We start from the raw sequence: 15,374 nt of genomic DNA on the forward strand, positions 1-15,374 counted from the left end.
AACCAACGCTAACCTCCCACATATCACGTTATCATAACCAAACAAAATTGTTTACTCCTTACGTAGTTATAAATAAACGAACAGTTAACAATGTTATTGTAAACTCTCATTTATAAAGAAACTGTTTACTTAGGTGTAGTAAGGGAAATAATTCAATGTGTGAATAAATTAATATTGAAGATTAAATTTGACAAAGAAGAATTATGAGCATGTGAATCATAGTATACATGACATCATATATATTTTTATAGTTATTTATATTATTTTCTTATGGTTATTAACGATTATAGGAGGCAGGATCTATTTTGGTAAAAAACACGAACGAAAACTGCTATTAAAAAGAAAAACTCAAATTGTACACTTAAAAACAAATATTTGCAACGGAGCTCTTTGCAGCACATTTAGCTAAATTACTTTATAGACTCTATATTTCTCTCTCTACATTCCAATTAAAAATGAAAAGACTTGCACAAGCATGATACCAAAGAACAGTAAGTACCATGCACGTTATTGAATACCGTCAGAAAATGTATAACTTTATATCAAAAAATCCCATCCCCAGACAAAATTCAATCGAATTCCATCCCAGTTCGCTACACACGAGAGAATTAAATTACCGACGGTACCGGCAAAGTGAGTTAGTCTGAAGGGGGGTAATATGGACAGGCGAGTAGGGAGAGCACGTGCCCCGTGATTATGTACAGGGTGTTCAAAATATTTCAGGTATAAGAATAAAGTATGCTTCTCAGGATTTTCAACAGGAGTTGATAAGTTACAAAAAAGAGCCCTTTACTACTAGACAAAGTGGTTACGAAGTTGTTTACCCAATACCCACCCCTAAACAGTTTTCACTTAAAAATTCAACACAGCTCTTAAAGTCGGTTGTCAAAAAGAACCTTCATTAGGCATTAACAGCCTACGGCAACTGAGATAAAATACTTCCAGCTGTGATAGAAAATCTCCCATACCTGTAAGTGCACTCTAGAATAGCTTAGACTTTAAAAAGAAACCTTTGCCCGGGAGTTGGCAAAGAACCTATGCTGGGCAAAATAGAAAAATACCTATTTTGAGTGCCGAAATAACATAACAGAACTAGTTCCTAGAATCTTACACGATGGTTAAGTGGACCATATAAAAGATTCGACATCCTTTCTCAAAGACAAATCTGATTCACCCTGTATTTGTGTAGGCTATAGAGGTGCAGACAGACTATGTCTATGTTGTTACCTATACGTAATTTGTCTGTCTGGTTGGTTATTACGGCAATACTCCGTAAATAAAATGCCATGATATAAAAGCTATAAACATAATTTGTTTTGATAACGACGTCATGTTTTGTTAATTATACTGATTCAATACCATGTAATTGGCATAATTAGTACACGTATAGTAATCTTACTTATATAAACACGAAAGTTGGTATATAGATAGTTTATAACGAGGATTAACACATCGATATCATGTCAAAGTCTTTAATATATAAAATGAAATCTCCATCAATAGATAGAAGTACGATTTTTACGATATCACGTCTTAATAACAGTATGTTGTAATTAACGTAGGTGGTAGGGGTGGGTGGGGTGCTGCTTGGGGCTATGGCATTTAAATTATACTTTATTTTGTGCCATATTGATGCTGTGTGTGCCGATTGATCCGTGACGCTCCAAGTAGACTTGAAGGTAAACAGATCGTAGACATACCTATTTTAAGTTCACGTTATTCATGGAAAATAAAAGTAAAATATAGTCGACTTGAAAAAAAGTTGAATTCATTTCAAAAAATCCTTATTTCCGAAATGAAAATTGACAGCATCTTACAAAACCCGTATACATAAAGCGTAGCTTTACCTGTGATCGATCAATAAAGATGGTAGTTACATAGAGTGATAGACGCCTAGTGACAGACAACATGGGCCGTTAGGGTGCGCTGAATGTCCTACACGTCATTTGTAAAGGTACTTACAAAAACTTAATATAACTGGTGTGTCTTTAAACCACTTGTAGGGTAAAACTATCAATGATGACTACCAATTAAATACATCAACCGTTTTTTTACTTAATCGTTATGTACAGCATAAAAAGATACACCAAGATTTTTTATCATGTACCATTTTGTACGTTCGCTCTTTTGAAGCATTTCAAGAACCATATCCAAAATAGAATTTTCGTGCCAATAATTCAGCTATACAAATCAATTTAAAGACGTTCTTAAAAGGCAATCCATAACTTCCTTACCCTTTAATGCTATAAAGACAGTAGGGATGGGAAAATGGGATATATTGACACTTAAGCTTAAGTTTCACTAGATATCGTTATAAGTATTCTCGTATCACATACATTCCACTCACACATGCACAAAAACGTCACTCATCGTCGGCTCAAGTTGCAAGTAGCTTTTCATTGCTCCGTTATAAGTACTTTCGTCCCACACACACAACTTGTACACACACATGCACAATACCTCGATCTAAATGGATCACGATAGTACTTCCTTATCTGTTTGATTTTCCATAGTACGGTGGTACGGTCTGAGAGTGTTAGTCAACGTGCGTGGTGAGTCACGGAGCGACGCACGTTGCGCCTGCGCCTCGCCGCGTGTGACGTCACGGCAACGTGCGTGCATGCAACGAAATGCGAGGACGGAAACCTTTTTGAAGCAGTCTTTTTTATTGATATTGATTTTTCTTTCTTTATTTTATTCTTCACTAAGCTGAGTTTTTGGTAAAAATCATATTAATTTCTCTAATTATTGATCAACATAAATATTCCCTTTTACGTCGATTTTCTTTTTCATTTCTATTAGTAAAATTTTATTTTACTGAAATATACCGAAGTATACAGTTTACTACCGATTACAAGGATACTTGATAAATTGAAAAAAACAATCTTCTTTCAAGTTCAAAACTTATTTTTAAATGCTCAACCCCAACAGAAACTTAACCGAACTTAAATATAGAATTGATCGATCCAAGCCTTCGTCTATTTCCGTACATCACTACATTTTCTCTAATACCATCTATTATCTTTACACAAAGTACGTACGTGTTGTCTGTTTGTCTAATCATATGTTAGATCCACGTGGGTCAGATAGCTTTTGTAACACCAACACGTGTTTTTTCATGCGCGCTGAGCATTTCCCAGCCGGTCGTTTGAGCTCTAAGGGTTGTCAGTTGTAAAGGGGTAAATATTGCCACTATGTGGGGTAAAAATCGTAGTATGAAAAAAGAAAGAAACTTAGTCGGGTTTCTTTTGTTTTTCGTAAGGTAAGCAATGGTTATTTTTGGCACGTGAATTTAAGGACTATAGTTAAAGATATAGGGCGGAAGTTTTGTGAATGAAAATGAATAGAAACTTTTGAAAAATTAATCATTTTCTGAGAGTTGCGCAATCCCACAAAATAGGGAATTTCCTTGTGACTTATGTGACGCACTACATTTTTTTAAAGTTAAAAAAATAACTTAAAATGCAATATGCAAAACGGTTATAAACACTTTCTTTTTTGAGTACAAGGTAGCATTAGTTGGTCTCTTCTTTAAATATTTTAAATTTTAATACCCTGCAGTACCTCCAAATGCAATAGAGAGTGGGCTGTATAGTATATGTCGATATGTCACTAAATATTCGAGAAATCCTTGTATAGGCAATCCATATTTTAGAGGTCTAAATAACAGCATAGTATAGCCTTCACCTAAAAACTAAATTAATAAATTATGTCCTCAGGTCTAGAAAGAGACGGAAATATATCACTGTCCCCATCACATATATTCTTCTGTTAAATGTTTTATCTAAACGGAATTGTTATTTGATTCACGCGTGACTGATAATACTCCAGGAACATGAAACACGTGTATTATTAGAAGCGATAAGGAAACGCTTGTCCACGAAAATAATCTTTTTATTAGAGCCTTTGTGCCGCTTTTCGTGTGATAAATACTATTAAGCAATGGTTTCCCTTATTCTTATTTCATAACTGCAAATTTTATAAATCAAAGCAGCACTTAGCGGGGTACTATAACTTAATATAGCTAACCTCAACTTATCCAGACTACGTGTCTAGACGTCTACATCCTTCCTACAAGCAATCTATTATGAGTACCCAGTATAGGAACAATCTTAATATACTTATGAAATTTCAGTTTACAATAAAGCCGCACTCAAAAAACTTAAAACGAATTTACTACACATTAAATAAAGATGTCAATGAAATTCATGTCAAGCCCAAAAAAAAGTAAACAACATTTGAATTTAGAATCCTAATCAGGGTAACGTAAACCGTAGCACTACAACACATGATTCTGTCTCTTTCTAAGCGTCGATCCCACGCCGACGCTACGGCGGGACCATATTCGATTTTGTCGGACCGAGCTAACTCATTCCACGTTTAGTGCTGAGACCGTCTACACGCGTTTACGTTCTCAATAGTGCGATCGTTGTATTTGTCAAGAAATTGACAGCGTGCTAATCCAGTGTTTATAAGAAAGCTGTGTTTGTTTGCAATCATGTGTGAGAAAAGGACCAGAAAGATTAAGAAAGGTACGTGAGAAATTCGTTTATGTTTTGTTTTTTTTTCTTTTTGCGGTATCTAGCTTCGGTCTAGTCTGGTTCGGGATGGAAGATGCTTTAATACAGAAGATATTTTATAGAAATCTGGATATTATTTGACATTTCTATTAACATGAATACTTTCAATATTAGCTTTATGTTATTTTGATTTCATGTCCTGAAGTTCAATGTCCAAGACAAGTTAGGTATATGTGTAGGCTTTTTTTATTTATTATCATTTAATAGAAAACCGTTCCAAGCAATAAAATACTCGCATCATCTGCCATTAATTTCAACATAGTACGCTTACATCTACTCATTCTACGCAATTGTTTTTACTCAGACGCAAAGCACTTAAAACAAAACCAATTTGAAAAAACAGCTTTAGTATAATAAGAATAGAGTTTATAATGCTTTAAATGTTTGTTATCGTAAGTAAAATACAATAGGTTTCAACCATAACACGGATTATCCACGACGCGAGAACTGACCTACCTTAACATGTTTCTTATACCTTTCGAGTGACTTAGAACTTTGTTAATACAAAGGTTCGCAAAGATGGAACTAAATTTTCATATACAAAGTTGTGTTTCTAACATGCAAGGAGGTTGTCACCGATCTTACTTTTCAAGGCAATTAGGAGGTAGTATTGATAAGTTTATCAATGCAATGTAAACTTCTTGGCTGTATCAAATCGCGATTACGGCCGAAGTGTAAAGTAAATACGGAGGTTACGGTTGAGTAGAAACTTATTCCACGATTTAAACGTCGAAGAGTTTTTACGATTCAAAATTTAACGAAGTACTTCTATTTTTTAAATGAAGGTGGGATTTGAAATGATCTTTATTTGATATTGGTTCCAGTACCTTTAAAAAGCGATATTCGTTTGTAGCAATTAGTATCGGATTTTGAATTTAGGTCACCGACAACGTTCTCCATACATTATATGACGCGTCGTTACGAATAAATACTTCTTGAAAACGTTCCTGTTACTCTGATACTGTAGATGTCGTTATTATAACGGGTTTAATACCAGCGTAGCAAATATAGGTGTGTCAGCCTGTCTGCTACAAGAAATAAACATCTGATAAACTTATAGTCTGTCCGTTTTGACAGGTCGTAAATTATATCAAGAATGTGAGGAGCGCACAACAGCCTCTATGGGTATAGAGGCTTAACAAATAAATAGCTATAATAAATAATGACAATAGTTATGTATTCTATTATGAAAGAATTCTTGAAATCCGCCAGTAGTTCCTGAAATTAGCCCTTTAAAAAAAAACAATCTCTTCAGCTTTATAATAAATAATATAATAAATGTTATCTGTATTATAATAATAATAATACAGATAACAATTAATCCATCAAACCGACACTTGTATAGGTACTACCCTCATGTACCCAATTTGCAAACAGAAACGATTGAGCAACATTTAAAAGTGTCGCAATATTGTTTAGCATTGTCATCAGTGTCCGATTACATCAGAGGAGAAAACTGCAAGGAATGTGCATTATGCGCAATCAGATCTCTGAACGACTACTTAGAAACGGTGACAATAAAATTGTACCTACGGATGTTAGGCAGTCTGTTCGCATGCAGATCCTCTTTTGTTATTCACAACAGCCAGTTAAAGAATGCGAAATATTTTTCTTTTATTATTTATCTGTCGTTTAGAATGCTAGCATGAAGGTTTGTAGTCAAGCTGAAAAATAAAACCTTTTTGGAATAAACTAGAATTGTTTTTTGTTTCGGGAAGTATCTCAGACAACTGATTGGTAAAATCTACTTTTTGCTTTACTACAGAATGCCCAACTGTAAAAAATCTATAGCTTTTCATTCAAAATCAAAAGTCATTTATACAAATTGGGCTACTAACTCTACTAAGTAGCACTTTTTGAAGGTCAGTTTGCATTGAACAGCACTCAGTTTCGCCCGACCGCCTCACCGCTTCCTAACTGCTTATATCGGAGTAATTGTCTTAAAAAGAGGTGCTAAGGAATCTAGTAAACCTAATCTTCTTGTACTGTAATTCAGATGCTCCTAAACTAATTTTGTCTACTGCCCATAAAAAAGGACTCTCCGCTCTCATATTATGAGCATTATTGCGAAATAATGTACTCTATTGTTCTGTCATTTGCATTAAGCAAGCACTTGCAAGTCCCGTCCACAGCATTGCATATTCTAAATTTGCTTCAAACTTTCTATTTGAGAAAGTTTATTCATCCATCACACGTGTCAGTTTTTCCACCACATTTATTAGAAATCCTATTATTTTCAAGTGTCATGGCAGGTTTTTCACATTTATTTAGGTCTTATAACATAGCAACAGTTACAAATTTCAAATTAAAGGTTATGGCAGAAAAAACTACCTTAATTGCGGAAAATTCTTATTTTACGCCTATGTACTTTATTATGAACAAGAGCTGTATTATAACTGAAACATGCAATTGTTGCTAGTTATACTGATAAATATTTACCTATACGTACATATAATAAAAGTGTCCTCGACATCCGGACGAATTAGCACCTATCTGTTACAACAATAACTATATCTATTAGATGAAATGTCTAGGATTTCATACCAACATGTTACCTATTTTAGGCACTTAGCAGACTGCAGGTCTAGAAATCTCCTATGACGAAATCAGTTATAAAAAGAAAAATGACTTGCATTATAACATATTCCCAAAACTGTAATTTATTTATTATTAGCTATTAGTGCACAAGTGCTCCCCTCCTTCTTCATCTTTTAATTAACCCCCTATGTCTAACAGGGTGAAAGAATCAGGTAAACTTAAACATCATAGTTGGCTATCATTGTCAAAACCTCATTTACTCAAGCAGGGTTTCTTTCAATGAGCCTTTAATGAAAACAGCACCTTATTCTTTTTTAAATGAAAACGATGCTAACAGTTTCAAACGTTAATAAAACCTCTTTGGTGTTAGCTCAGTTTACAAATGCATCTGCTGACACCTCGTGAGGTGGGACATGATCACACGTTAGGCTAAATAATCAACATCTATAGATGCATTCTGATCAGTGATTGGCTAACAATTCTGCCAAGGCCGTTCAATGACCGTTAGTCGAAGGCTGCAAAGAGAACGGACAAAACAATGTTATAGTTGCAGGGAGGTTTATATCATTTTAGTTGGCTGGTTACATACTTGCCGGCACTTTAGTAGACCGACATTTTATATGATCAAAATAACTTTGAATACCAAGTTAATACCAATACAATAACCGTAGAAAAATTAACAAGAAAAAATGGCATGAAATCTTTAACCAACATTCTTTTTTCGTAAAAATAAGACATTCTTTCATACCATTTAATTAGATAACATTAATTACTACCAAGGTATACGACTTAGTTATAATAATAGTGTCAATCACGTGTACAGTCGCATTATATTCGAGTGACCAGATCAATTGTTTATAGAACTCAACTAAAACAAATCGATGGCTCTGTTTAATAAGATCCGTTAACAATAACGTAATTTTAATAACATTGTCGATGTTAGAAAAACATCGCTACTAATATTTAAAATAAGAACGTAACTATGTCTGTTTATTTGTTGCGTTTACACTGCTAAACGGCTGAAACAATTATGATTAATTTCAATTATTATGATTTTAACCGATATCCAATTTTAGGCTACCGCGGCAGACAGTAGGTTCTCATACAAATTATTCATTATCCCAAATAAAAGCATTTGTTTACGAAATTTGCATTGCAATGCATTCAAAAATAGCTGAAATAAGTAGATAATCAATCCTGTAGCCATTAACCTCTTCTAATTAATTATACTTCACAAGTTTAGCAAAACGCCAAATAACGGTCCCAAAACAGCTGTACTGCCTTATGGCCAAAAAACGGTATCTATCCAGCATACAATTATCTGATGGACCGTTAAATAAAATACATTCAAAACGATTTAAATCTTTTAAGAAGGGTAATCATTAATCAACGAACCCAAAATTCCACACAATTTTAAGCAAAGTAATTTATTTTTGTATTGCTGATCAACCTTTTATAAGGATCTTATCACGAAACGAGTACCCCAACCCTTCAATCAGTTCAGATCAGACCATCGTTCAACTTTCCTATGTCCCTAAAAATTCCGATAAATGTCTACGTATGTACGCAAAATTTATAGTTGCGGTTTGCCAAAACTCGTGAATATTGACGCACAAACCAGATTCAAATCGATATCTATACTTCTATACTAATATATAAAGCTGAAGAGTTTGTTTGTTTGATTGTTTGTTTGTTTGAACGCGCTAACCTCAGAAACTACTGGACCAAATTGAATACGCTTCGCTCCTAATAGGAGCGAAGATACAATGGAAAATGTGAAAAAAACAGGGCAGGTATAAATCATAACTTATATATATATTATAGCTAGTAAGTAAATAAGAGAAAAACAAAAACACATAATTTTAAAATCGGTCTGAGTAATGCATTTTAAGTTTTTAACTAGGCAGGCTAACTTTCCAGGCGATTATTGAAAAGTGAGGACAGTAGTAGTAAGGAGTTTCATATCAAATGACCGTTATCGATTCGGCTATTTCTGTATTCATCGATAAGCAACAATAGCCTGGAAATATTACTCATTATTTCGTAACTTTGAAATGATCAGCGCGAACTAATTTCAAATTCATTTTCTCTTCCCGTTTTCATGAATAGTTAGGTGTGTAAAGTTTTCAAATACATATTTATATGAGTCACGTGTGTCATTGAATTTAAATAATGATTTTTTAATTTTGTGGTTTTCGTTTGAACTATTATTCTGGTATTGCGATCCTGTCGAGATTTAATTACTTAGATTCGGATCCCTCGGAGGGATTTATGGAAACCCTTAGTGCGGATGGAAGAAGGATGTTTTATTATTCGATATTCCAATTATATCCGTTGCAATTACTTATAATATCTAATGTTTTTATTATTATAAGTTAAGTTTGTTCACGTAGATGTCTAAAATACAAATGCTGTGATCTCCTGTAATTGAGGGCGCACAACTCAAATGTACACTATTTTTTGTTTGCAAATGTGATTTTGTGTATTCTTTGTTGGAGATCCAATATTAAATAAATAATACTAAACGGTATGGTTATTTAGTCAACCAAGATACAGTACTGAGCTGCTGAGGTACAAAGCTAGATATAGCGGCGAAAGCGCATCACTAAGTGATAGACAGTATTCGATAGAGGCGACTAGCTGACACAATAGGCTAGGCTGACAGAAGATTCTCAACACAGATTAAACAATTTAAAACTCAAAGGCAAAATACATATATAGATCGATGAAGTATACATATATACATATACATAAGTAAGTACATTCGTACCGAAGTCCGTTATCCAAACACTTTATTATAACAGTTGTACATTTACAACCACGTGAGCGCTAAAATGGCGTTATCGGACTTAATAATATATTGAATATTTACGTATTCGCAAACGTTTTACCTCGTTTCGTTAAAACAGGGCTGTCATTGACCTTCCCTAGAATGTCAGGAAACTGTTTCGTCAAGTTTGTGATGTTTGATTTAGAAATGGAATGCTCAGAAGTTTGGATCTTCTTTTGTTTTCAATTAAACTTCGGTGTCGTTGAATGTTTCGCGTAAGTTTATATTTAGAATGATGTTCGTTCAATTGATCGTTGAACTTACCCCAAGTTCGCTATTATCGCGATACTATAAGTGTTAGATGTTCACCCAAAAATAAGATGAAATAATGACGACAGTTCTTTATCTTTATTCTTGATTAATTTAAAGTAAACTAGGTAAATAGTGGTCCTTATAAGTTGAGAATTTTGAAAAAATATTGTCATGTCCTGCGTATTTTATTCCTGTCGTGTTGAACGTGCGAATCAACGTGACTGTAGACATTTGCCAACATCCAAACAATATTTACATTTATCATCAATGCAACAAAGTTTAATTTTATTTATCTAAATCGAATTCTTGACGCCGACTATTATTGGCAACCATAGCCGGTCGGGTGAAAGTTCGTTGACCTGATGACGTCACGAGTGTCACGTGGCCTTCCTTTGTTGAGAGACAGAAGAGACACCGTTATAACACTATAATATGTCATTGTAGGTTGTTCCCACAAATATTTGTACCACAAGTTTTGTTCTATTAAATATATTCAGAAAACAAAACATTTGAATATTTAAAGTCACGTTGTTTTAACGCAAGTTAATGTAATTTACATTTTGAGTCATTGGAAAATACAAATAACTATTGATTAAACTTGGAATTCCTATAAAATATAATATATACATTTCGTGTAAAACGTCGAATAAAAAGTGTAACATCATCGAAAAGGCAAATTTTCAGAATCTTGACCATCGCTAACATCGGGATATTTTATTTATTTATTTTAATCTGTAACGGTTCTAACATGGAGAATAAATAGGTCAGGTTCGAAGTTTGAAAACCTTTTGAAATAAGCAGTATAATTGAGTTGCTATTTCGACGTTCGAAATATAAAATTTGTTAATTTGAACTTTTTAAAAGGTAGATCGCCTGAATTCGTCTCTTTTTTTGAATAGCACCGTTTTGCGCAGTTCTCGAAAAGTTTCTAAAGGTTTTAATAAAAATGCGTTTAAAATCTTCGTGCGTAGATTCTTGTTATAGGTACCTAGTTTAAGTCGAGTTCCATAATCCGATGAGCCAAGTTTTATTTTTAGCTTTGCTGCGCATCACTGATAACGCTAACAAAACGTTTAACATTAACCCAATGATCGCAAGTCTTTTGTTATTTATTTTATTGTACGAACCAACTTGTAAGTGTGCAGTCTGTGAAAATAACCGTCATGGCGCCGGCTTTAGCACGGTATTATAATTTATAACAGAAGGACTTTTAAACAATTAGTTTAAGTTTAAAAGCGAACTTTGGGGGAAATAAGTTTTTAAGTAGATTTTTTTAAGATTGAAAGGCTGAAAGGCATTTCAGATGTGACGGTTTGAAATTAGGAAAAATTAATTCAATTTCGCATAAGAGATGATTTTTTTTATGTTTGCTCTTGACGAAGAAGCTTTTTTGAATGTATGATATTTATTAACAAGTTGCTAAAATTGAACTACAAAAATAGTCTCCCGATGGTCTGGCTCTATCAACGTGATAAAGAGGTGTCAAAAAACTTATTGCTTTATCTACACGTCTCGTCTAGTAATTAGTGATACAACTTTAAGTACGTAGAGGTCATTAACACGGACAATAAATTAAGTCATAGACAATTAGTCATTTGAATAACAGGAGACCTCGAGTAACAAAAAAAAAATATTTCTTCCGTTTCACTCGTAAAATAAATTAAGTGTTCTAATAATTTTGCATGTCATGAAGTCATGTTAGTCAGTAACCAAAATATCGTGCCAATACAAAATCAAATTCAAAATTGGAATCCATTATCCACCCCAATTTCTTTCCTGCCGGCAGCAAAAAGGGGGTACGATTTAAAAAGCCTGCATTCTGCAACGGCTTTGAACACTTAGTGATTGGCCACGCGAGTGATCACGTGGCCACCACACGCGCATCATTGTTTTTGTTGGCGGCTCCGAACGCACGCCCGCGCGTTGCCGCCGCCGCGCGTCCCGTAACGTGACTTACCGCATTTAAGCATTGTTCAAATTGCTTTTTTACATTGTACTGAGTTAAGGTTGTTGATGAAGCTATTGTTGAGCTTGTCATCCGTTTCCGGGGGTTAATTGAGAGAAACCTTTTTACAGTTACTTGACACTTGTTGATGGTAGAATGGTAGCAAGTACCTACTTTTGCAGTCGTTACTGCGTAGAATAAACTGATAGCTGATCTTATATCAGACTAACGACTATTTAAATATACTTCTTTTTCTGGCAAGGTTAGCTTTTGTGTAGAGTTAGGGCTCCTTTAATAAAGTTTCAACTTTCCACATTTAATCTTAAATGAATGTAAGAAAGTGCTTTAGAAATCTTGTAAGAATTCTAATAATCCCCCTTTCTCAAACTTCCTGTAAAATAACGAACAAAAGTTATTTACGCTTTGGAGGAAGTTCGAACCCAAAAAGTTTCAAACCTTCTCGAACTCTTTCCAACTTTTCTGATAAAATATTTATTTTTAGAACGTTTGTGAACTCGCTTTTGGTTACCGTTCTTTGAGTTTTAAAATTAAATTGAATCCGTTTTTATTTAATAACAATAATTTAAAGATAAATAAAATCGCTGTTCGTTTTATTCCGACTACGCACGGATGCGCAGTTTCCCCCGTCGCGCATCACACCCGGCGCGCCGGTGGCCAGGTCAAGGCACTGACATCCTGCATTCAGCCATTATACGGACATTATGTGAGCACCTTTCGAACACAACGCCCGCACGCTTGCCTTGGACCGCAAATAGCAATAATTTTACGATGTAATATAGCGATGTTTTATAAAGAATTGTTATTTAGTTTCTTCCTTAGATTTATACGTCATTATATCGAAATTAAACGCTTACCTATTCAAGGTAATGGTAAATTAGTAGGAACGTTGAATTTTTTTCTCGCTCTGTGATATATTATTTTCGTTTTCACAAATTCCCACGACATAACTGTTTTGAACTTTGGCACGCCTGTCTGTCAATCTTGTGAGTAACACAGGCATTGTTCTATTGTTTAGAGAGCTGAGATCCATCGCAGTGATCTTTAAGTTCATCCTCTCCGAACAGAACTGACTTTATTTTTTTCCACCTCCAATTCATCTGTGGTTTAACAGTATAACTAAACAGTATTCTCTTTGTCTACAGGATCTCAGCTGACCCGCTTACGTGAAGCGAGGCGCATCCAAAGGCTGCAGAGGCTCTCGTCTCCGTCCAACAGTGATGACTCCACCACTGTCTCCCCGTGCCCTCAGGGCGTCGACAAAAGTGCCCAGAACAGAGTCATCCTAGAACTCGCCTGGAAGACAGTCGCGCTCATGCACAAGAACAGACTCATCCAACAAAAGATCATCGCCTTGAAGAAGGAAACTTCAGAATTCGTCGCCGCGATTATGAACAACCCAGAGAATCGCAAACGTTACATCGAACATATGCGCATGTACGGGCCCGCCGCGCAGGTGCAAATCCAAGAAGTCGAAAACACACCTTTGAAATTAGAACCTGCTGCGTAAATTTGCCACCATTTTGGATTTTCGAGCACATGAATGAATGAATGAATAATGTTATTTTGTTTTGAATGAACGGAGACCGAGTGTGTGAACTAAACCTGTTGTTGAGTTGTTTAGCTTTTTATCTTTACTTGTAAACCTTGTAGTTTTAAGGTCAATAATGTCTGACATTGACATTATTATATTGTGATCAAATTATATAAGAATCATTGTTGAAATCGTTGATTCCGTAATTGTTCTAGTGATTAACTTCAAAATTGTACGATTCATTCGGGATAGTATTCTAAATGTTTAAGATTGCAACAATACATATTAGTGTTTTCACGCGTATAGTATTGATTTAAACTTTCCTACCAGCAATAATGTAAAATGCAGTGTCTTAAGTAAAAAGTTGTGGCTAATATAACTTCTTGTTGTTATAGAAGTAAGCTATAAGGAGGTTGTAAGACAGAGGCTGTTAATGTTATAAGGTAGTCAGTCTTCGTACTATTGTGGTTTGTGAAACATCAAGTATTGTCGAACATCGTATATTGCGGTACCCCGGTAGCATAAGGATGGATATAAAAAATGTAGGTAGTAAGCAACCAAATTCCTATTGTTCCCAGTTTAAACGTGCTTCTACTACTGAAAAATAAAGCGCAATTGTCAAATCGAATATTGGATAAGCACAAAAATTCAAAATTAATTAGAAATCTATTGTTGGTAATGTTGTCTCTTTATTCAATTAGTACGAAGATCTCGAAAGAATGGTTAAAATACTCTTAGCACGTAATTTAAGTTAGTTTATTTTAGATTTAAATAATTTCTACAATACTATCTTTGTATTTGTTAAGCGGACACGCGATGTTAATTGGACCAAGTATTTTTTATTTAGTTTATCAAATTAGTTTTATGTTTATTTACCATTATTATTCTCCAGTCCTCAGTCACACCGCTGCAGATGACCGAGCGAGTTCAAAACAAATCATTGTTCGCTCATTTAATTCATATGCCGTGCCCTTTATAATTGACAGCTTATTTAGGTTATAACTTTGTAATTACGTTCTAGTAATCCTGAACCACCGAATTGTGGATGTCCCTGTGTGAAAAAATATGTATGTTGAATACTGTCGAAATCATACTAGGTTTAGTGTCTGAAGCTCGTCAAATTCAAAGACTATATTTATTTTAACCGTGTTCTAGTTCGGTGTGACCTCAGCTCGAGTTTGGGGTCATTAACCTAACAGGAATACACACACTGCCATCTAGCGGGTTTAGATGTAGTTTCCAATTACTTGGCCCAATTGATCCGATGCGCGTGCAGCAAGCCTTAACCTAGATTGCATTTAATAGAAATTAGTTATAATCAAGAATGCACAGATCTACCAAACACTGTGTTCATTTTAAATGTACGTATTTATACTGAGTTCAGTATATATCACAATAAACATAACTATAAGTATTACACGCGACGTTTTTTTATCTTTGTATAATTTTGTTGAAGCGTTTCGAATGCGGTGTAAGTAGGCGTAAGGATTCTAATATACAGGGAGTGCGAAATTCTAAAATGAATCCTGGAGTTAAGTATTAAACGACTAATTAAGTTGTTATTTATAATTTATTGCACAAGGCTCCCTCTTGTTTGTATGTAACCTAAAAATCTTGGCTTTTTGTGGTTAACTTAGATCATAAGTCAATTTTGAAAAATACACTAGTCTCTTGAAA

General features: G+C 34.5%; 1 protein-coding gene across 1 annotated transcript; it reads left to right on the forward strand.

Moving 5' to 3' along the window:
* Positions 1-4,351: 4,351 nt before the first annotated feature.
* LOC113499284 lies at positions 4,352-15,374 on the forward strand. Its single transcript, XM_026879703.1, has 2 exons — positions 4,352-4,532; positions 13,309-15,374. The coding sequence occupies exons 1-2, from the start codon at positions 4,499-4,501 to the stop codon at positions 13,671-13,673; spliced, it is 399 nt and encodes a 132-aa protein (XP_026735504.1). The 5' UTR covers positions 4,352-4,498; the 3' UTR covers positions 13,674-15,374.

The sequence above is a fragment of the Trichoplusia ni genome, chromosome 12 (genome assembly GCF_003590095.1).
Source record: "Trichoplusia ni isolate ovarian cell line Hi5 chromosome 12, tn1, whole genome shotgun sequence".
Classification (NCBI taxonomy): Eukaryota; Metazoa; Arthropoda; class Insecta; order Lepidoptera; family Noctuidae; genus Trichoplusia; species Trichoplusia ni.